The sequence below is a fragment of the Meleagris gallopavo genome, chromosome 1, assembly GCF_905368555.1.
Source record: "Meleagris gallopavo chromosome 1, MGAL_WU_HG_1.1, whole genome shotgun sequence".
Classification (NCBI taxonomy): Eukaryota; Metazoa; Chordata; class Aves; order Galliformes; family Phasianidae; genus Meleagris; species Meleagris gallopavo.
The window spans coordinates 39,511,980-39,535,237 of NC_139404.1; the positions used below are offsets into that span (position 1 = coordinate 39,511,980).

A 23,258-nucleotide genomic window follows, 5' to 3' on the forward strand; every position below is an offset into this window, starting at 1 on the left:
GCGCCGCGGCGGTGCGGCCGCCTCGGGACACGCTGCCCTCGGAGACCCGAGCCGCACGGACTCTTCTCTCACCCCTCTTTGTATCTCCCGTTTTGTTTTCTTGAAGTTTTGACCCACAGACCACCTCCCATCCTCTTTTTTTTTTTTTTTTAATTTTTAACTGACGGTACTTAGCGGTGTACCGGCGGAGCGCTCTCCCTGCGCCTAGCCGAGCAGTCCATTCCTGTCAGGGTGAAGCCGTTTGGCTGCGTTTCGTCTGCGTCGTGCACAGAGCGTCCCCGCCTCGTTTCGCGTCTGTAAATAATTTCAGTACTGCCTTTTGTAAACGTGACAGATGTGTATTTAAATGATGGACGTGATACTGTATATAAGAAAGGGTTCCTCGGACTGTAAAATAAAGCTCTTTGTGTTACAGCGTTCCCCTCCTGCTCATTAAACCCGGACCGGTCCTGCGGTGCCGCGCAGGAGGCGGTGGAGGAGAGACGTTTTGAGCCGTTTTCTTTTCTGGTTTCGAAAGGTCGCAGCCGCTTCTCGGGAAAGTCTCGCTCTCCTCAGCCTGGAGAGCACAGGAACCCACAAGCATTGGCGAAAAAGCGCCGTCGTTTCATTCGTTTTCGCTTCTGATCGGCTGCAGACCGTTTCAGCAGAACACCTCCGACGGGGCTCCCCGTGACCCCGGGCTTCCCTGCGACGAGAATGTCCTCGCTGTGTTTGCAGTTCAAGCGTTTGTGTTCGACACTAATAACGACAGTCTGTACCCAAGTCCGAAACCAAAACAGTGTCCTGAATCACATTATCAAAGGGGGGACGATCACACGAGATCTGTGCTTTAATCACGTCTCTTCTCCGGAGGGGCCGCGCACCACGCTCACGCTAACTAACGCTAACTAACGTAGCTCCCCCCTCCCACCCCGCCGCCCCCTGTCCCGCACGGATCGCACCGCCTGCACACAACGCGGGGCTGCCGGCCCGCTGGGACGGACGCGGCCGAGCGCTCACAGCCCGCGCGGTTCCGGCGGCGGCGTAGCATTTCTGAAGCAAACGGGCAGGGGAACGGGAGCGGGGGGCGGGGGAAGAGTAGGCAAATAACGGAGCCATGTGCTCGCCGGCAGCCCTCCGGTAGCGGGAACTGCGACTTTCCCAGTCCCAAGGCTGCTAAGAGCCCCCGCGTGTCCCTTTGATCTCTCCTGGGAGTCCTGGAGTGCCGGCAGAGGCCAATGCCTTCCTCAGCTGTCCCCACCCGACCCCCCGGCAGGTACGATGTGTTTACTTAGGTGCGCCGTTCCCAGCACAGGGACCAAACGCGTCTTTCTCGCCGGGAGCGGCCGCTGCGGCAGCGCACAGGCACAGCTCTGCCCCAACGGGCCGAGCCCACCCCCAAGCCCGCATAACCCGCGGTTTCCGTCAGAAGCATTTTGTTGCAAAGGGCTGGAAGCCCCCTCCCCTGCAGCCGCAGCCGTGTAAGTCTGCGTCTGTGCTCCCCTCTCGTTAGTTCCAGTCGCCTGCCGCACTTAGAATTTGTTGTGAGATCACTTTACCAGAGGAGCTGGGCGCTCCCGAGGGACACCAGTGCACGCTTTGTGCTGCACAGCTTCCCCTCTCCCCACCCCCAGACAGCCAAGCACGGCGGACGAGGCTTTCCCAGCCCCGCACGGACCGTGGTGCGCGCAGCCCCGGCTCCGTCGCACCGGACGCACAGCGCCGGGCGCTGGGAGCGCGGCCGCCGGGCTCGAAAAGGACCGAGCGTGTTTGTACACAAAGTTGCACACAGCTCTAGTTTAGCCGGCGCGAACGTTGTACATCAAATGGAGGGGGGGGAGGGGGGTGAACTGCAGCCCAGTGACGGGTTCACATTACCGCGGAGCTGAGCCTTCCCGGCCGGCGGCTTAGGGCACGGCCGCGTTGCCCGTGGCCCGGCACAGGCTCGGCGTGCCCGGCCTTGCCACTCTGTAACTTCAGTCCTTAGAGCAACTTTCAGCTTTTCCTGCAGTATTCGGTTCAGAGGGGGCTCACCCCACTTATGGCCCCAAATAAACCACTGCAGTGCAGATGCAGCCCTCCCAAGCCCCAAGATCTTTCTTACATAGAAGGGTGCATACACGCTTGCAGTTTCCTTTAGGAGAAGTTTCATCCTAAGAATGGAAATACGTCTTTTTTTTTTTTTCCTCTCTTTTTTTTTTTTTTTTTTTTAACCCCAGCAGGAGAGGGATGAGAGTGCAGGGCAGGGGTCCTGCAAGGGTCAGGGGGAGATCCTAACCCTAGACCCTGCTTACTGCCCAGGCAGGTGCAGAAGCTTTGGGTGGGCGCTGTGTCTGAGACTGTGTCCCTCTGAAGGCTCCTGAAGACATCGGGGTGTGAATACCCCTTTCATCCCCTTCCCACAGCCCTTACTGTAGCCCTACGGCCCTCTACCTGGCACCACAACGCTCCATCCGAATCACTGCAGGCTACTTTCCCTCTGTTTGCGGTAGCCTAATGACATAATTTTATTCCCAGGTAGGGAAAGTTTCCTTTGCACTCTCCTAATATTTTCCCCAACTGCAAAAGCCACCTGGCTGAAACCAAAGGGTTCCCGCACATTAGCAGCTGCCTGTTAAATGGCTTCATTACCGCTCTAATGACCCCTGCGCAGCTCTGCCCGCTACTGCTGCGGCTGGGCCTCCGCAGGGCTTTGTCCCTGCCCTGTGTAAAGTTACCGAGAGGTTTGGGGTTAGAAATTTTACACTTCCAGGAGGGGTTTGTTATGCCGGCAGCTGGGACGCATCTGTAACGGTGCAAGTTGGCCTGAAAGCAGAAAATCAGCGGGCCCAGGGCACTGCGCGGCTGTTGTGTCTCTGGCAGCATCAGGTCGCACACGGAGGAGAAGCAATGGGAAGGAGCTTGTCTGGCAGCAAATGCGCTTTGTGAGCGCTTCTCCGTGTGACCCAACCCAAGAGCACAAACATCTGTTTGCCCGCTCCTTGCTACACGTAGCTGTCCTTGTTGTCCCCTCTTGTGGGAACACAGCTTTAATTACAGGACAAAGTGCCTTCTGAGATCAACGGGTGAATGCGAGTGCTGAAAGAGGAGTAAATCATGTCAGGTTGGATCTGAAGTGTGGGAATAGGGATAGGAGAGCAGGCACTGCGGGTGCGGTGGGATTCATTCCCCTTGGTGATGGCAAGGTGATGTGGGGGGTGATATGGGGAATGTCCATGGTCCATGCACTCGCTGCCCATCTTTTTCTTTCACTCCCCAAGCTCCCCAGTTTGGTGTAGGCTTTAGAGACTGCTCGCCAGCTTGCCTGCTGCCCGAAGGCGGGTGAAGAGCAAATCAGCCCCTTGGGGGCCAGAGGGGGCCTGCCCAGCCGGGCAGGGGCTGCGGGGGATATGCTAATGGAGCCGGGCCGCTGCGGGCCAACCTCCCACAATGCGCCTATATAGGGCCCCGCATCAGCCGGCGGCCACTTTGTCTCGGGTCGCTAATTGCAGAGGGAATCACTGCACTGCGCTGCGAGCTGCCAGCCCACGCTGCTGCCTTGGACGAAGAGATGGAGGTGATGGACAGCTGCCAGTTCTCCCCATCCGAGCTCTTCTATGACAGCTCCTGCCTGTCGTCCCCTGAGGGTGAGTTCCCCGAGGATTTCGAGCCAAGGGAGCTGCCTCCCTTTGGAGCCCCTGCACCCACTGAGCCTGCCTGCCCTGAGGAAGAGGAGCACATCCGGGCCCCCAGTGGGCACCACCAGGCTGGCCACTGCCTCATGTGGGCTTGCAAAGCCTGCAAGAGGAAATCCACCACCATGGACCGGCGGAAGGCAGCCACTATGAGGGAGAGGAGGAGGCTGAAGAAAGTGAACCAAGCATTCGAGACCTTGAAAAGGTGCACCACAGCCAACCCCAACCAGAGACTCCCCAAAGTGGAGATCCTGAGGAACGCCATCAGGTACATTGAGAGCCTCCAGGAGCTCTTGAGGGAACAGGTGGAGAACTACTATCACCTGCCGGGACAGAGCTGCTCCGAGCCCACCAGCCCCAGCTCCAGCTGCTCCGATGGGATGGTAAGAGCAGGGTAGGGTGAGGGACAGCTCACAATGGGCTCTAGCAAGGGCCCTTGGCAGCTTTGGGGCTTTGGGAAAAGGTGGATAGCTTGGGTTAAATCTTAAAAATGTTGGACAGTTTGGGTTCCCACCGGCCCTTTCCTAGATTTAAGCTTGCATATGGGCTTTAGGGCACCCAGCAAGCACCCCAGCCTCTGCTCGCCCTTTGTCCCCTCCGCTTGGGGCCGTGCGCGGGGAGGGAGGCGCGACCAGGCTGGAGCGCACCCGAGGGGCCGCCGCCCGCACTACCGGGACGCTTCGGGGGGCTGCGGGGGCTGACGGGCCGGCACTGACCCCTCGCTGTCTTGCAGGCGGACTGCGGCAGCCCGGTCTGGCCGGCGAGAGGCAGCAGCTTCGAGGCTGGCTACTGCCCCGACATGCCCCACGGTAAGGCCGGCGGCGGGCGGGGGGTCGGGGCGGCCGGCGGGCGGGGGTCGCGGCCGGGCGGCCTGCGGTAAGCGGCTCGCCCCGGTGCCAGGCTACGCGGCGGAGCAGAGCGGCGCGCTGTCCAGCCTGGACTGCCTCTCCAGCATCGTGGACCGCCTCTCTCCGACGGAGGAGCCGGGGCTGCCCCTCCGCCACGCCGGCTCCCTGTCGCCAGGCGCCAGCATCGACTCGGGGCCCGGGACGCCCGGCTCACCACCTCCCCGACGGACCTACCAGGCGCTATGAAGAGCCGGGGCCACCGCTCGTTCCGGGGCTGACCCCGGCTGCCTCTCGTCCCGCCGCCCCGCAAAAGCTCTCGGGCGGGAGGAGCGGCCCCTGCTCCGCTGCCGTCGGGGCTTGGGGCGATGACGCCGCCCGGAGCAGCCCCCGGGGCTGGGGACGCGTGTGCTGCTCTGGAAACCCCACTGCAAATAAAGCGTGCTACCACACAGCCGGCTCGCCTAGTGCTTCTTTAACCGCATCCCCGGGTGTTCACGGGGGCTCGGCTGCAGCACCCGGCCTAGCTGGGAGCTCTCGGCTCCCCCACCCGCATGGGTGCTGTTCTGGGGCTGCTCACGGGAGAGCAGAACTCTGCGGGGTCGGATTCTCCTTCCTGCTACTAGCACTTCCCTTTATTTTCTGTGAGAGTGGCAATAATATGTAATATTCATCATCTGTTGAGAAGCCCTTGCTTCCTTCCATGGATCCAAAGACCAGACGTGTCAGGACTTGGCTACAGGATTGCATGGTCACCTCCTTCTGTGAAAGACTGCATGACCTTGTAGGGGAATTCTGAACTCAGTCACTCTCAGTGCTTTTGCAAAGATAAATTTAGTAGATTTGCTAAGAACAGATCACAGATATCTCTTTCATAATCCACAAGGTACATTTTGCAATATTTAGAAAGCAACATAGAAGTGTCTGTTTCACTGCCTTTTGGTCCCACTAGTCAGGGTGAAAATCCTTGACTTAATATTTGCAGTTGTGTAGCCCTAGAAACAGCCAGATCAAAAATTCATGAGTTTCAAGGTTAACAGCTATTTCCTTCCAGGCATGCTATCTGCCTCTTTCTCCCATGAAACAATTCCAACCCTTTATGCTTCTCTAGCTGCAATCAAAAACTTTTCTAAGCCTCACTAAAGAGATTTGTGAGGGAGAAGTGGACTCATTCAGAGCACCCAGGAATGTCTTCTCTGGTAAGTATACCAACTGGAAAGAGAGATGCAATTCATCAGCATGGGTTAGGAATGTCTTTGCCATTTGTGTTTGCGTTGCTAGCAATGGGTGGCCGAGGGACCTGGAAGTGGTGATTCACCTCTGATAAATCTTTCACTTGAACCTAGCCCAGCTTAGTCACTTCTCCGAAAGCTGCCACCTGACTGCTCTTTGGCAGCATCCACAAAATGAGGATGAGGAACTACCCTCAGGATGGCTCTGTCTTCACGGCATGCAGGTCACTTGCCCCAGCAGGCTGTGGGGACACAGTGTGCCCCCTCCTGCATGCCTCCCCCGAATGTCACTTTTTGCCCATGCCGTGTGACCTCAGGGTGAGTGTTATCTTCTCTGCAGTTCCAGCTTTTTCCAGAATGATCTTTATGTCTTTACAGATAGATCCAAAATAATCATCAAGCAGAAAAAGTGGTTGAAAAGCACTTAGCCTGTATAGAGGTACAAACATTACAGCATTGCACATGCTCCAGGATGCAAATGCCTGACTGAAATGCAGTCCTTCTTGGCTGTGGGCGACAGCTTCCTGAGCCCTCTGTAGAAATCTTTGTCTAAGATATTGAGCCTTTATTCACAATCTCTCAAAAGTTGCTTCATTGGTGACTTGCTTGCTCCTCTCGAGCAAAATGCAGTCTCAAGGGCACTGCTTATGGCCAGGAGACAGTGCAGAGCATTCTAAGTTATGGTTATGGAGCCAAGTGGGAAACTTTCTGCATTTCATTCTGCACTGTGTTGACCTTGGCAAGTAATCTCCCGTGAAGTATGCAGAGCAACACCAGCAAATCACATGTTGGTAATGTACACCCCTCTTTGGCTGGCAGACATTTTGAGCATTGCAAAAAGGTCAATACTTCTGAGACTGGCTTTTCAGAGAGCTAGCAGAAGTACCAACCTGTGGGATGTTTGTCCATAGCCTCCTCAGCCCTACCAGGTTAGATTACAATATCAGGCTTTTGTTATATACATCGAGAAAAACAACTCTTGATCATAGCACATCTTTAAACAAAGCTTCTGTGAACCTAAATGTGCTGTAACCCTCAGGAGGAGTAGAAGTTCACACTGTGAAACCAGCTTTAGCCTGTGGATTGGAAAGAAAAAGGTGTAAAATGCCACTGTCTTGGGACATAGTTGTTGTGGTCACATTTTGTGTGGTCAATAATGATAAGGAAACTCACCTACTGACAAACAGATGGAACAATGCCTCAGAGCCTCAGGCTATTATAACAAAGATGTCAGAAGTTTCTGTCACTCCCTCATTGCAATGAGTATATAATTTTCATAATAAAATTCATGTTATATTTTAATTCTACCTCTGAAATACATGCATTCTTGGATTATATTCTGATTGAATTTGAGCTGGGCTTATATTTTGTTGATGAGCTTCTTGTATCTTTCATTAAGAAACCAAGCAGAGATCTTCAAAGAAATGCTTATTTTAATCTCAGATCAAAAGTCTTTCTGTACATTACAAACGTAACAGAGGAACCTCTCAAAGATCTCTTAAATATAACATCAGGAAAAAAATCTGCTTAGGGAGGAAGAGATGTAAGGAGCAGTGAATCCACATATGACAGGATAGTCCACTTCAAATGAAGATTTCCTCGTATCAGGTTTCAGGTAGCCATGTCCAAAAAGTAACCATGTCTAAAGCCAGTCATGGATTACCTTTCTAAATCAGAAGAACTGAGCTTTAGGCTTATTCATAAGAAATACTGCCTTACGGGGCTTGTACTTCCAGGCCCCTTTCTTCTTCTTCAGCGTGGTTCTGGAAGATTTTGTCTGTATGTTGATGTGTTACTGCTGTGTGCTGATAATGACTGTGCTTTTCACACCTGAAGTGTTACAAGTGTGTTTGTGAACTGGTGGATATCAGATGTACTTATGTATGCTTCCCAGGATTTCAGGCTGTTGTCTGTGTAGATGTGTGCCTGGAAATGTTTTCTGCCTGATGTAAATTTGTTTTTCTAAGAATGTTTTCCCTTGTGAGGTGTGTGTCCATGTATTATTGAGAATGTGCTATGAATTCATGTGTGCTGGGCTTCTTCCTGGGCTTCTTACAGCAAAGGTTGAAGAACAAGCTTCATTACAGTGTTTTTAGTCACGTCTTTTTAAAAGGCACCTCACTGGAGTATATGTGTTTGATTCAGGGGGAATTCAGCATCCCCTTCTTCCCAGTTTGTCCTGCTTATCAGGAGCATTGGTGGCAGCAAGCAACTATTCTCCTCCACATCAAGACTCCCTCCCTCCATTTCTCCTCTTCAGAGTCCTTTGCTCGCTCATCGCTTCTCCCTTCTCCTCTCAGATGAGCCCTGGGATCCCAGGAGGCCTGCAGCTGGCCTGCTGACCTTTGGCAGGCTCTGTTTGGGGTATCAGCCCCACAGCTGGCCACAGCTGCCTCCCTGGCAACTCAAGGTCTACTGAACGTTGCCAGATGGAGACTGGGCTGGGATCCTGCTGGCTAATCTGATATTGTGAGGAATGAAGAGCTCACCCTGAGTGTGGAGCCGAGCAGCACATATTGGCACGTGCTGCCACAGAGTGCCAGGGCCAGACTCAGGCCAACTGAAAAAGAGATAGCAGAACTGTCTTTATTGTGCTGTATATGACTTTTCCCTTGGATATTAGTTTAGGCTTCAATAGCCACCTTCTCCCTCACTTCTTATGTTCTTCTCTCCATTCAGTCCAAGAGATACAACCATCTACCACACCAGTACAGGACTGAATGAAGGAATTATTGCCCTTCCCAAACAGTGTGATATATTTTTTCTTTATTCAACTGCTTTCTCACTTCCCTTCCTCCAGGATCTTATGCATCTCGGATGCTCATGGACCTCGTGCCAAACTCACTGTGCCACTGAGGCAAGCTACTTTCTGAAAGGTCTCTTGCTTTCTGCTCCCCAGAGCAGAATATCACTTGGGATATCCCCACCTGGGAACAGAATATGACAAAGGTCATCCAGTCCTGGAGCATTAGTAGCATTTATAGGCTGCCTGGCAATCTGCTCAAAGATATTGGTGGCTGTGATGCCAAAGGCATTGCTGACCTGTGCTTGCAGAAGGCAATAGAGGGCATGATATATGAGTGTCAGCAAGCCCAGTGAGTGAACATAAAGGTAGGTCAGCATCTGTATTAAATCAAGCGCATTTAAATCTGAAGCTCTCTGAGAAGCATTCAAAGCTGGAGTAGCAACAACAGAATGTGTCCCTTCTTTTTATTTCTCTGACCTTTCTTTATTAACATAAGCTTTTTAACTGATATTATTCTCTGTTTTGAAAAATCCATACAAAATGCATACTAAGCAAAAACTAAAACCAAAAAAGGAAGCATTAAAATCTTTAGCTCTGATTTTTTCTTTCTTTTTTTTTTAAGTACCACACCCTACTGCTTGCAGTGGGACTGAGTTACCTAGCAGGGACTCCAGGACCCAGCAAAAGCTTGAGCTAGTGTATTTATTATAGAGAGACAAAATGTAGATGTAATCAAGTTTGAATTCTGCCAATTGCTTTGATATCACAAAATTTATTAAATTAGTAAATGAATAATTCCTTAATCAGGGCTAAACAAATAATGACTGTAACTTCAGTTACAGCTGTTTGTGGCACAAAGATCTCATAGCAGATTCATCACTGCACCAACAAGAGTTTCAATTTCTGTAAATGTAAGTACTTGAATCTGCCCTGCTCCCTTCACTTCCACATTTTGACTAACTACACATCCAAGGCGTGGGTTTCTTTTTTTCTTCTCTTTTTTTTTTTCTTTTTGTTTAAACTAGCATGAGAAAATACTGTTTGTTTTCCTTTCCAATTCATTATGCTTTGAGAAAATAGAAAGACAAACAGTATTTAAGGTTTGAAAAGTATTTCTACAATTGTTGTTTTGGAGCATCTTCAAATTGATCTAATAGTGCAATTCTGAATACTGCTCTGTGCACTGAAAAGCAGAAGGGGAAGTGTCACTGCTGAACATATATACAAGTGTACATCTGAAATCTCTTTCCCATATGTATATGTCTTATGTATACAGTTGTGGTAAATACCTTTATAGACAACAGTGATCGTAGCTATAATTCTTTCTTAGATTTAGCTGCTGTTTCACTAACTTGATACATCAGCTTTAAAAATGCCACAGACCCGTAGAGGTGGCTGAAGTGGAGGCAGGTGGGCAACTGGAAGGTGGACCACTCTGGCCCTCAGTCATCTGATTCTCACTATTTTGGATACCAGCAGCTTGTTAAGAAAAGACCACCAGACTCTCTTCTCCCGTGTGAACTGCATTTCCGGTCTTATGGCTCCTAAATTTTATTAATGGCGTGTCTTAAGTAAGCAGCTAGGAGTTGTGCTGGCCACTTTTTCTCAGGCCTGTATAAACAGTGTAAGCTCCCAAAGTTTAGGCGAATGCCTCAGCTGCAAAGCTTCTTCAGATAGGTGAGAACCATCCTCCTGGGTACCTGCGGGACCTTAGTGGTAAGTAGTTCCCAAGTTCACTGTTCACTGTTCATAAAGTCTTTGTGAAAAAAAACAAAAAAACAAAAAAAAAAACCACCAAAAACAACACCAAGGATCTTTTTGAGCTTTATCCTGAGTTTTATGCATCCACTCTTGTCTTTCTTGCAAAACACCATGAGCCTGTCTGAGTGGTTACAGCATACTGTTGGTGTTGTCCCTGCCATTTGAGTGACAAAGGAAGGCAAAACCCCTCCAGGTGACCAATACCTCATGCACTAGGAAAGGAGATGCCATGTTAGTCAGAAGGTTTTTGTATGTCGGAAATGTAGGTGGCGTAACATCCCTTACTGTACCATAGTTTGGGAATTCCCTTTGGAAGATGTGCCTGGTGACAAAAAAGGGCTCATACAGAGGTTATCACATGACTAGATACGTCTGCTCACAAGGAGCAAAGCAACTACAACTTTAGGCAACTAGGAAAACTTAATAACTCTAAAATCCTCCATGCCAAGCATGAAGTAGAGGAGAAATCAAGTAAACAAGAGCAAGAGACAGCTGTATCCCTCTGGCGCCTGAAATGCACATTTTTCACAGAGTACAAATTTCTCACATGTTTATTGCCTGGGTGAAATACAAAAATGACTGAACTTTGAAATGCAAAACTTGTTATTTCTAAGCTTCCTAATAAGTAGGGCGATGAAAATTTGTTTAAGGAAAGTAAACAAGAACATGAAATGGGTCTTCTTAAACAGAAAATGATCTGCTTCTGGGGGCTCCCTTGGCCACCCTAGCTTGTATTCTCACCTCTCTTATCTCACCAGCCAGACAGGGGACTCAGCTGCATGCCCGTCCTTTCTCACTTCCCTACACCAAGCCTTCTATCCCTGCATGCCCACATGAAATGCTTGTCTTGTTCCTCAGTTGCTCCCACTTGCTGCTGCTGTATTCTCAGCCTAAGTTCTGGCACACACCTCCTTTCCTGACACCAATCTCTGCCAATCAGGAGCAGTGCAAATCCTTCACCAACACAGTAGCATCTCCATCAGGCAGCAGTGGAAGCAGCTGCAGTCCTCAGCATGCTTGCCTAGTTCCTTGTTCCCTAGGCATAGGTTTTGGAAGCCCCAAAGCAGGGCTAACTTCTCTGGTATTACTTCTGCAGCAAAACAGGAAGACCTGGGCATTATGAATGAGAAAATTCCAGAAGAAAAAAATCTCTGCACTCTCACTTCTTGAAATACATCCAAAAGTTGCAGATGCCTGTTCTGCAGTTTATAGCACCAGCTCACAACGTTCCATTTACTATGGAATAATTATTAGAAAAAAATGCATATATTTTGTTGTACAGTCTTGATTTAATGCACTGTTTGATCAATAACATTCATCCTTACTTTTGTGTTTATAAAATAATTACTCCTATTTTAATTTTTGCTTTTTATTCTTTTTTTTTTCTTCCCCCGTCTCTAAAATGTTTTATTCTTTGTAAACAATTAACTCAGTTTCATGAATAAGTCAGAATGCTTTTCTGGTTTTCCTATATATGGAAATTAGATTTAACTTCATGGAAATTCTCATTTAATCAGAAATAGGGTATTACAAAGTACAGCTAGGCAGTGAGGTTTATTCCTGATGCAACTCCCCTGAAGCCCCTTGAGTTTCACCGGGAACAGATTCGGGCCAGAAGGCCTAGAATATAGTTACACTAAATTCATTTTCTCATGCCTCAGAAATGGACTGTTTATATGCCAAGCTGTAAAGTGATATTCGCGATGACTGAAGCCTGAACAACATTAAAATATCCAGATCCTCCACTCTAAATCCTCTGGTATCTGAAACCGTTCCTTCCCTGTCAGGAGGAGGGGCAATGGCTGCTGAGGGTAAGCGAGGGCAGAGTGCAGCCATGCTGAGCCTGCTGTTGTGCTCCTGCTGGGCCTGCTGCTGGGCCTGGTACTGAGCCTGCTGCTGGGCTTGCTGCTGGATCTGGTGCCAGGCCTGTGGTGGAACAGGGACACTCTGCCTTTCTGGGCTAGCCGGCTTAGCCCCTCTCTGCAGCCCCCAAGGGGCTCAGTCCCAATAAAATGGATTTTTCTCGCAAGGATAAATGCTGTGGAAAATTGCTTTTTTATTGCAATTATGGTGGGGATGGAGGTTCACACAGTGTGCCGTGCGCTTGAGAGCCAGTGCCCGCTCTCTGTTCACACCCAAATACTGTCACATTTTTTTGTTTGTTTCAAGTATGAGCTTGAAATTATCCTCACACTAACGGCAGTGATTTTTAACAGTCATGAATGCCAGGCAGCACTTACTGAGTAGCTGGGCAGGTAGCAAATATAAGGAATTCTTGAAGATCCCTTAATTGGGAGCCTAGGTGTTTTTTAGAAAATTTTACCTCTCAGTGTAGGTAAGAATAGAGAGAAAATCAGAGTCAGAGAGAGAATGCTGCTGAACATATGATGAAACCATTCACTTTCTAAAAAACACATTTTAAAATCATCAAAAAGAAATTAGCATGTGGACCTTTGAGCAAGATGTAAAAAAGCTTGATTTTCTATGTCCTTTAGAACCAAGAGAAATGACTGTGCACAGGCAGACTCTATATACATAAGTTTTAGCAAGTTTGAGGCTTAATAATAGAGAAGAAGTCCTTCTTTATGATTATATTGTTTTGGGAAAGGAAGAAAAACTGTTTATATGTTACCAGATTATTTATGTGAATGACATAGGACAGCGATTGACTGACTCTTCAATTCTCAATTTATTTTTATTATAAATAATTCTGGCACAGTGGGTGTAAATGTCCATAGCATCTGTGGAAAAACCTTTCCACAGCTGCAATGTTATCATATTGCTATAGACGACGATTTTGGAAAGCTCAGGAGTATCTCAAGAAGAAGCTCTGGAAGAAGCTGGAAGCTTATGGCAAGCAGTACCAAGCCTGGAGGTCTTATACATGTTTTAGTCATGTAAAGGACTCAGTTTGGTGAATGCTTGCCTGGGGATTTCAAACACAGGCATTTCTGCATGTTTGGATTCACCTGTGTAGCCTTAACATGCCTCAGGTTACCTGCAGTATCCACAGATTCCACTGCTGCAGTCAGTGAGGTCTTGGCACAGGTCCTGTGCTGAGGGTCTCTGCTCAGGAGGTTTTTCTGCCTGAATAACTCCAAGCTTTTTAGGACAAGCATGTTTCAGCAGAAGGCAGGCAGGTCCCTTGTGGGGATCAGAGCTGCTCTGATAGAAAAACAGTAGAGCTGGGCACTAAGTCACTTCTGGAAGCAGGCAGAAGAGCACGGGGATTATTTCTGACACTGTTGTTCTTTTATTGCAATTAAATTAAATGAAGCAATTGGTGAGTGGTGGAAAAGAAGTCAAATCCCTATTGAAAGTGTATGCTCTATGTGCCAGCCAAATGTGACTCAAATATCTGTAGCCTGAAAATTGAAATTTAGAAGCGTATTGTTGATCCAGCAGAAAGTATAGCATACCAATACTTAAAAAAATAAGAAGAATTCAGCAGCACCTGGACTTAAGAGAGCTATGATCTATTTTTCTTTGGTCTTCGTAGATGAGCCTATCTTGAGGTGAAGCACTGCATGTTTGGGGGTCTCACAGCTCCTGGATTCACCAGGGATGGCTGTTGCAGCAGAGGCCTTTTGGGTGTGGGAATTCAAAGCTGAAGAATTCTTTTCCCAGTGAGATCATTCTTTTTATAAAATTGCATATGTGCACTAGAAAAGCAATTTATTTTGTCACTAACCTGGGATAAAGCACTATTATGCCACTCAGCTGTCACTGGTGAGTGTTTGGAAATGGTAAATCTATTTTGGGCCCAAAAGCAACTCTAATCATGGCAAACATCCTTCCAGTCTGAATTAAAAAAATAGGAAGTATAGGACAAGGTCTAATTTGTTTAAGGGTTCTGAAGTTTAAGGGATGAATTTTCTGAAGAATATAAGGTTATTTGAAAAATCCTACTTTTTAAAATGTCGCAATGCAGTTTTAAATATGTAACTTTGGAAAAAAAAAAATTTAAAGTCTTGAAATCTATAGGAGTTAGCAATTTTCAATGTCTTAAAGCAGGCGAAGGCTCAAACTCTCCAGTGGGATTATGTCTTTAAATATATTTGAGAATGAAACTCTAGATTCACAATGGGGATTTAGTGATCTCTGGTGCAAAGTGAGTTAACTTCATAGAGTGCTGTCATAAGGGAAATGCACTGTGCACAGTGAGGCACCTGGGTTCCCAGTGCAGTGTATGGGAATATGTTATGCAAATCAGGGCTCTGCCTAAATCCAAAAATGTGATGGAGATCATGTCTTAGCTTAAATGTCATCTGACAGTGTCTTTCCCTAGTTAAGATTTGTATTTCTTTCATCTGTTTGAACCCTTCATTTTGTGGTCTAAGCACGAATTAATACTTCATTTAAAGAGTAGGAGTGTTTGTAAAGTTGCTTCCCTTCTGTGACACAGGTTACCATTTACAGCACTCACTCATGGTGAAGAGGATGAATCAGGGCCCTTTCCTGCTTGTACTGGAGAGAGTGCTTTGATTAGGAGGGCAGAGAATGAGAGCAGCTGGGACAAGGAGATCCCGAACCACCACCACCACCAGTGACTATGTTCTTGTTTTCCAAAGGAGGTCTCCTTGCAACTTGATTCTCCTGGGGCAAGCTGGAGCTCTGGGATGATTGCAGCAAAAAACACTTAAGTGAGCTTACTGAAACAAGTATTAGAGAAGGTTTCTTTCTAATGGTGACCATATGCTTTTTAAAGTACATTTGAATGCAGTAGTATATTTGAATTCAATCATGCCCAAGAAGAACGTATTTGCTTATTACACTTAGTATCTTTTGCAGCAACTTAGATCACCGACTGTAAGTTGAAGAAATGTGTGTCACCTACAGATATTTCTACTGTCTGTTGTTGAATCGAATGGTGGCAATCTGAGAAGCAGACTGATGAAGTGAGGGTAAAATGGCATCAGCATTTAGCTCAGACACACATGCTAGAAATTTGTCTGTTATATTGCTGGGAGAGCTCAACTGCAGGCTGCAGCGCAGCTGGGGCTTGCTATAAGGACTGGGCTGTGCTATGTGGTCTTGCAGCAGAGCACAGCATGCCTTAGTCTTCTTACAGTGTTTGAGTTGCTTTGAATACGTGCATGGGCAGCTGCTCACAGGGTAAGGCTTAAGGGAGCAGCAATGCCCAGGCAGAGGTTTTGTCCTCTCTTTGCACCACAGAGTTTATAATTTGGCATGATTCCCCATGTGCCTGATTCCAGAAGTCACCACATTTTGGCCTGTATCCTTTAAAATCCTCTGATGAAACGATGAAGTGACTCAAAGTGATGGCACTCACCCACAGTAGATTCCTAGCATGCTTAAGGATACTAAATCAGCAAGGTCTTACTTGCAGTACACAGGATGCTTCTAATGGCTTACCCTGATTCTACCTGCTTATCTCTTTCCCTGAGGGATGAATTGTTTGAAAAGTGTACACAGCTCTAATAAAACCACCCTCTATTACTAATGCCTGACAAAGAGCCAGACTGCTGTTCATACTCATCAGAGACTGTTGTGATGCAGAGTGGCAGCAAAACACCCAAAACAATTTTCTATGTGAGTCACTGGGGAAATGGTCTAATGAATGTGGATGCTGTCCTCGCATGTTTAAAGTAAATCCTTCTTTCTGTTGTGCTTAGTCCTCTTAGAAATAATGCTGATACACCAGATCTCTCCACAGTTCTGTTTTGAAATTTTGGACTTCATTGGATAGAAATGTTCTTTAACATCATTCTCACATTTTCCAGGACTTTGTTCTGCAAGCATTAGGAATTAAGCTAGAGTAAAGAAGGGCAGAACCAAGCCTGTTACATGGCTCCATTCTTGCTAGAAAATGTCAGCATCTACAAGTAAGTTGACAGTAAAAATCAACACCCCAAATGATAAGAATATTTGAAACAACAAAGTAAAACAGGCAAACAATTATCTGCTTAGAATGCTTTTTTTTTTTTTTTTTTAACTGCATTCAGGAAATCTGTTAATCTTTTCAGGGAACTAAAGAAAAGCAAAGAATATTTTGTTTTTAAATGGCAAATTAAAAGACATATGCTGTCCAATCCCATCTCCAGATTGTCTGACTACTTGAGTTGCTGCAGTCCACTGAATTATAATTGAACAATTTAAGAATTCATGTATGCAATTTGATTCATTGCATTGGTAAATATGAAGCAAGTTCTCCTGACTTTGCACTCGAAGTTCCATAAATTATTTTTTTCCCTCCATTTGATATTCACTGCTTTCATGCCAGGCTATTCAGAAGCCATCTTTGTAAGAAATAAAGCAGCTGTCCACAATAGCAGTGTCTGAGTAGGAAGATCTCCTGTGCTGCTTTATACAGGGTAAGTCATACCAAACCTTGCAGGTGACACTTGTCACCCAAAGGGTAAAAGGACTGTACGTGGTGGATATGAACACGGGGCTGAAGTGGCCATTTGCTTCTCTTGGAGACGTGGCAATGGGGTTGTGATGGGGCAGCTTCTGCAGTCAGGAGTCAAGGTCACTAGGAAGGGTGAAACAAGACTGAGAAATTATACTGTCAGATAGAGCAGGCTTCCATAAATGTCCTTGTGGAAATGGAGATGCTGGTAAATGCTAGTACCCTTGGGGTTATCAACATCTTAATGATTATTCTGAAAGATGCAATTTTTGGCCTCAGATGAGAAGAATTTTTTTAGCTGCCATAACACTCTTGGGATCTAATCCTTGGATCTTACCTCTCCTTATGGACAGATGAATGCCTTAGAAAATCTTTCAGTAAGACCTAAATTCAGTAAGATATTTCTATCCTTGATCGGCTCATGATGGCATGTACTGTTGAAGCTGAGGGCATGCATTATAAATCCAGGTGTGTAGTTGTGCATTTTGGGCTATAGATGGCAGTCGTTTCTTCTAGTTTTCTTCTAGTACTGTACAACGCAATAAAGTTTTGTTCTGTGATGATGCCTTTAAGAGATAATCAGTACCTAATAAATAACAGCACTTCAAAAGTGCTAAAAAGCAGAGTTAGTCATATGCTGGTTACATAAGTAAGTGTCATTTTCTCACCTTTTTTTAGAGTGTCTTAAAATCTGTACACGAGGGATAATTTGCTATTGTATCTAGTTTCATGCTGGCAAACTTTGCACAATAATTTATGATACTATGTGCCATCTGCTATGAATATTCATAAATTAATTTATCCTGCCCTATTATGGCTAATGTCTTTTGTACAAAGTCGATTTATGGAGTGCTTTTAGCAAGAGGTGGGTGGTGCTTCAACCGCCCATGTAGAGGATTTCAGAAATCAAGGCCTTCGGAGGATTTTGGGATGTAACTGCAAAACACAACACTGAGCTACCATTTTGTGAGCAAATGAGTCTCTAGGTGCTAATCCTGTTCACGTGCTTATTTTCATAGATGGGTCACCAACTTTTCAGCTTAACAATAAGGTATGCAGATCCTCTGGAAAGCAGGCAGGGCGCTGCCTGTTGTGGTTGGCCTCAGGGTGAGTACACAGGATGGAAAGGAGTAGGCTGGCATTGTAACAGTACAGGGAGCACATGTGTATGTGCAGCTGGGAAGTATATAAGCGGCACATTAAGTAGAACACCTTTGGAGCAGAGCTGCTTTGGTGGCTCTAGACCTCCTGGTGCAAGAGGTGTGCACAGGGACACAGACTACAAGGAACTAAGAGATGCAGCCCCAAGAGCCACCAGGCACAGTGACACATTGGTTCTGGTGTGTGTGAGATCACACACTGTGCTCCTGGTGGCTGCTGGTTTTCAACATTCCTACCAGTTCTTTTCCAAGCAGTCGCTGAAGGCACTAGGCAAGTGATGAAAATAAATCGAATATTTTTGGCAATATAAATGTTTGTTTTGCTCAAGTTTTAATGAAAGAATTTCTTATTTCTTTTGGCCATATGTCTCCGGTTTCAGTCTGTTAGTAAGAGTAAGCTCTGCTTGTTGTGTTTTTGTTGTTGTTGTCTCTTTGCAGATACCAAACAGAGGAAAATACCCATTACAGAAGGCGAAGCATATGTAAAATACAGGGAGTTGTTTTGTTTACTACACAGTATACCTTTGTTTAACCAATCTTCCTTTCCATATTGCTGAGGAAACCACAAGGTCAGTAGCAGGCCAGCAGCCTTCTAAAGGAGGAGCAGGTGCAATGAGTGGCAGGAATGGGAAAGACCTCTGCCTGGTAATAGAGCAAAGGATGTGTTTTCCCAGCTGCTTCCAAAACAGAAAGAGGAAGACACAGAAGTAATTTGACATTAAGGAATAGGTACCTTATTTAGGAATAAGTCTTGAAGAGAAGGATTCAGGGTTATTGGGGTAAAAAACACTGAATTATGAGCCAGCAGTGTGTACCTACAGCCAGAAAACCAGCTGAATCCTGGGCTGCATCACAAGCAGTGTGGTTGAGGGAGGTGATTGTCCTCTGCTCTGCTCTCATAGGGCTCTACCTGAAGTTCTGTGTCCAGGCCTGGGTCCCCCAGCACAAGAAAGATGTGGAGATGTTGGAATGAGGAACACAAGGATGATCAGAGGACCAAAGCACCTCTCTTGTGAAGACAGGCTGAGGGAGCTCCAGGGCTTGTTCAACCTGGAGAAAAGAAGGCTCCAAGGGTAGGCTTTCAGTACTTGAAGGGGCCCAGAGGAAAAATGGGAAGGGAATCTGTATCAGGCAGTGTAGTGATAGGACAAGGATTAATGGATTTAAACTAAATGAGGGGAGATTCAGACAAGATTTTAAGAATAGATTTTTCACTACATAGGTGGTAAGGCCATGGAACAGGTTGCCCAGAGAAGCTCCATTACTGGAAGTGTTCAAAGCCAGGTCGGATGGGGGTTTGGATAAACTGGTCTTGTGGGAGGTGTCCTGCCCACAGTAGAGGGGGTTGAAACTGGATGGTCTTTAAGGTTCATTCTAACCCAAATCATTCTGTGATTCTGACTCTGGAGACTGAAGTCCAGCCTTTCACTTGAAGCAGAGCAAGATAAGAGTAACCAAGTTGGGAGGTATCATCTGCTCCACACAAAAGCAGGGTATGTTCAGTGTCTTGTGCATCTCCTGGGGTGTTCAGATCTTTGGCCATGTCTCAGTGTTTCTGGAAGTTTCATTAGTGAAGTTCTGCAGGAATCTACACCACATAACATATTCATAAGTGATCTGGAAAAAGCCGTGACCAGCTAGAAAACAATGTTTATTGATGTCAATAAATCAGGGTAATAAAAATAAGGACTGGCTATAAGAACTTTAGAAAGATATCATGATACTCAGTGGGTGAGTTTTAAAATGGCAGATGAAAGTCAGTTTTGATTAATGGAAAATGAGGCACATGGGAAAAAAACATCCCTAACTTTACACATAAAATTGAGAGTTGTCTTACTGATTACCGCTCAGGGAAGAGATCTGAGAATTATAATAAATGGTTTTGCAAAAAGTTCAGCTCAATACTTGGAGTAGTTAGAAAAGCAAATTAGATTTTAGGTATTATAAAGTAAGAGATAACGAACAGCCAGAAAATATCATTATGCTATTATAAAAATTCCAGTGTGCCCTCAGACTTTACAGACATCACTAGTACTCCATCTAAAACTTTATGTAGCAAAATGGGAAAGACTGAAGGAAAGGCAAAAAATGTGATCAGGGATTCCTGATTGGCTTCTCTGCCACAAGCAATGTAGCTTGCAGAGTAACCAAGGACTTCTGTTTAATTTACTTAACATCAGAAGAAGATGACTGAAGGAAGATGCAGTTCTATATTAAAGGATCTAGATGAAAGATAAAGACATGATAAAAGCTCATGAGTGGCACAGGAAGGCAGGGAAGTAGGGAAGATGATAACCCGATATGTTTTCTTCAGTGGCAAGTTGGCAACAGGACATTCCTACAAGGAGAACAAGAAACTGCAGTATTTTTTTTCAGTGAAGAAGTTGAAAGGTGAAGGTGAAATCCTTGTTCCAGGATAAGATCTCATTTTACCCCTCTTTGTCCAGGACTGTAAGTATTATCAAAGTGCGTGGTTTTCTAGCAGAACTGAAGAACTTGGTCTTCTGTTAACTCCCAGACACACCACATAAACACTGAACAGAAGATGTGACCCCTGGCTCAAAGGAGCAGCCTTTGCTCCTTACATTTCATGGATCAGATGTGAAGGTTGTTGGTGACTTCTCCACTGGAGCCTGCAGAATGCAGGACTGATTTATCCTGGCTCTGCTTTCCTTTGGGGGTGTCTTATTTGTTGGTGTGTGTGTGTGTGTGTGTTTACTTTCCAACACTGCTGCCAATCATCTCAAGCTTCCATTTGGCAAGCTGGTGCTTCCACTGACGCTGTTTTCTCCCAGGTCTTCCAGGGAGGCAGCTGCCTGAGAAGATGAACCACGATGTGATGAACCGAATTCTGGCTCCTAGATTGTTTATCCTGCTTTAAAAAGACAGCGCTTTCAAATAGTTAAATACATAAGCTGAACATCAAAACCTTGGTAAAAGTTGGTGTAAAGTGTGGAGAAGAGGAAGAATGTATTGTTTGCCCAGAAACAGAGCAACAAAATACCTCCAGAGCTAGGGGGTGTGTGATGCTTTGTATTCATCAGCACATCGAGACCTTGAGGAGCAGCAGGTGTGCAGTGCAGTCCTCCCATCGGACTGAGCAGTACCTAACACTAACCATAGATTTCTTAACCAGGTATGAATACTGCTCTATTGCCGTCACCTTATTACTGTACACTCTTCTGAAGGCACGGAGTATTTGCTCACGTGGTGCTTTGTTAAAGGACCTTTTTGAACTGCCCAGTCACAGTGAAACGTGGAGAAATATTTTGAAATGAACGTTGCACGCATCTGTGTGCATCTCCATTTATAATGCCAGGATGCTGTGAGCACGGGCGGGCACCAGGCGGCTCCACGGGAGCGTTCATCTCGCTCCGAGCTGCGGGAAACCAGTCTGCAGCTCCGGGAGCAGTGGCACACAGGTGAGGCTAGCTGGGTATGTTTGTACAAGACTCTGGACTTGCCATAAATACATAGGAAACAACACGTCTGAGACCAAGACAGCTGAGTCTGGTGGCCACAGCAGAGCAGACAGGGGATGTGGTGCAGCTGCAGCAAGAGCCCTGCAGGAAGGGAGCTGGATAAACCCAAATGCTGCAGCTGGCTGAGGACACCGTACTCTTCCCACAAGGTTTCTCTTTTTAGCAAGACTTTATTCTTACCCAAACCTAGTCCTCTCAACACAGAAAAGTTACGTATTTAGACAAAACGAAACAAACAAACGTTCCTGGAGATATCATGCGTGTGTTTAAAGTCATTAATATGCTCCCATTTCAGTAACATTGCATTGGCTACTCTCAGTACTTCAAAAGTATTTTGTTTATCCTCTGCATTTCTTTCACTGCATTTCTGCAATAGAAATGTTTGAAAAGTGACTCCTGGGATAAAGTTATCTGCTGGATGAGTTTAAAACTGTCCAGAGGAGGGCCACTAAGATGATCAGAGGGCTGGAGCACCTCTCCTATGAGGAAAGGTTGAGGGAACTGGACATGTTTTGTTTGGAGAAGGTTCCAGGGAGACCCCATTGTGGCCGTCCAATGCTTGAAGGGAGCATATAAACAGGATGGGGAATGGCTTTTTACGAGGGTGGATAGTGATAGGACAAGGGGGAATGGTTTTAAACTGAGATGGGGAGATTTAGGTTAGATATTAGGAGGAAGTTTTTCACACAGAGAGTGGTGACACACTGGAACAGGTTGCCCAAGGAGGTTGTGGATGCCCCATCCCAGGAAGCATTAAAGTAGGCTGGATGTGGCTCTGGGCAGCCTGGTCTGGTGGTTGGCGACCCTGCACATAGCAGGGGGGTTGGAACTAGACAATCATTGTGGTCCTTTGCAACCCAGGCCTTTCTATGATTCCCTGAAAAGCTAATTCTAAGGAGAAGTGATCTTTCTCTGCTACTCAGCACTAGTGAGGCTGCACTTGGAGAACTGTGTCTAGTTCTGGGGCTCTCAGTACAACAGGGACACATCTGTAGTGGAAAGAGTCCAGTGATGGGCCACAGAGATAAGGAGGGGATTAGAGCATCACTCCTGTTAGGAAAGGCTGAGAGAGCTGGGACTTTCCTATCTATGCAAATAGAGACTGTTCCGTCTGGAGAAGAGGAGGGGGTCTCTTCAATGTATAGACGTACCTGAAGATGCAGAGAGGATGGAGCCAGAGTTTTTCCAGTGGTGCCAGGACAAATGGCAGTGGGCACAAAGTGAAACACAGGAGGATCCGTCTGAACACCAGGCAGTGTTTCTGTGCTGTGAGAGTGATGGAGCATCTAGGCTGCCCAGAGAGGCTGTGGTCTCCTTTTTGGAAACCTTCTATGATCTTGATCTTCAATAGCCACATGGACACAGTCCTGGGCGCCCTGCTCTGGTGTCTGTGCTTGGACAGAGGTTGGAGCCAGATGTACCCAGAGGACACTGCCAACCTCAGCCATTCTGTGACCTTGTGAACTGACTAATGAAGAAATTCTGCATCATTAGGATATATTTGAGTGTTACCTTCTTGCAGACAGAACCCAGCCTGATGCAAACCTCAGGGAAAGGATGGATGAAGGAAGAGAAGAGGTACTCCTCTACCCCCTCAGTTCTTCAAGGGTTTGTTAAAAGTAAGTGCACTTGGTGGACCATATGATTCCCTTCTGGTCAGATGAGTTCATAACAATGAAAGTACCTTCAAGAAAATAAACTTAAAGCAGACGAGAGATTAAATTCCCGTGGGAATTATTTTTTTCTGTTGGATTTTGGCTACTCCTTATAGACATGTTCCGCTTTTCTCATCTTTTCAATTAACCTTGGAGAGCTGCAGGTTTCTAAATATCAGAACTGGTAAAGTATTGCCATAACTCTTATTATCAGAAATTCCCACATTAGAAGCTTGATGGCTTTGAATTTTGTGCACTTCTATAATCAAAAATCAAAAGCAACTGTTCATCTTTTGGGCTGTAGATAAGATGCACATGACTAGCCCCGTGTTCCTGCTGGCAGCACAGACT

The 23,258-nt window shown here is 46.4% G+C and overlaps 1 protein-coding gene across 1 annotated transcript; it reads left to right on the top strand.

Annotated features, from left to right (window-relative positions):
- Nucleotides 1-2,857: 2,857 nt before the first annotated feature.
- Nucleotides 2,858-4,952, top strand: MYF5 (myogenic factor 5). Its single transcript, XM_085221948.1, has 3 exons — nucleotides 2,858-4,036; nucleotides 4,387-4,462; nucleotides 4,554-4,952. The coding sequence occupies exons 1-3, from the start codon at nucleotides 3,530-3,532 to the stop codon at nucleotides 4,745-4,747; spliced, it is 777 nt and encodes a 258-aa protein (XP_085078074.1). The 5' UTR covers nucleotides 2,858-3,529; the 3' UTR covers nucleotides 4,748-4,952.
- The last annotated feature ends 18,306 nt before the right edge of the window (nucleotides 4,953-23,258 follow it).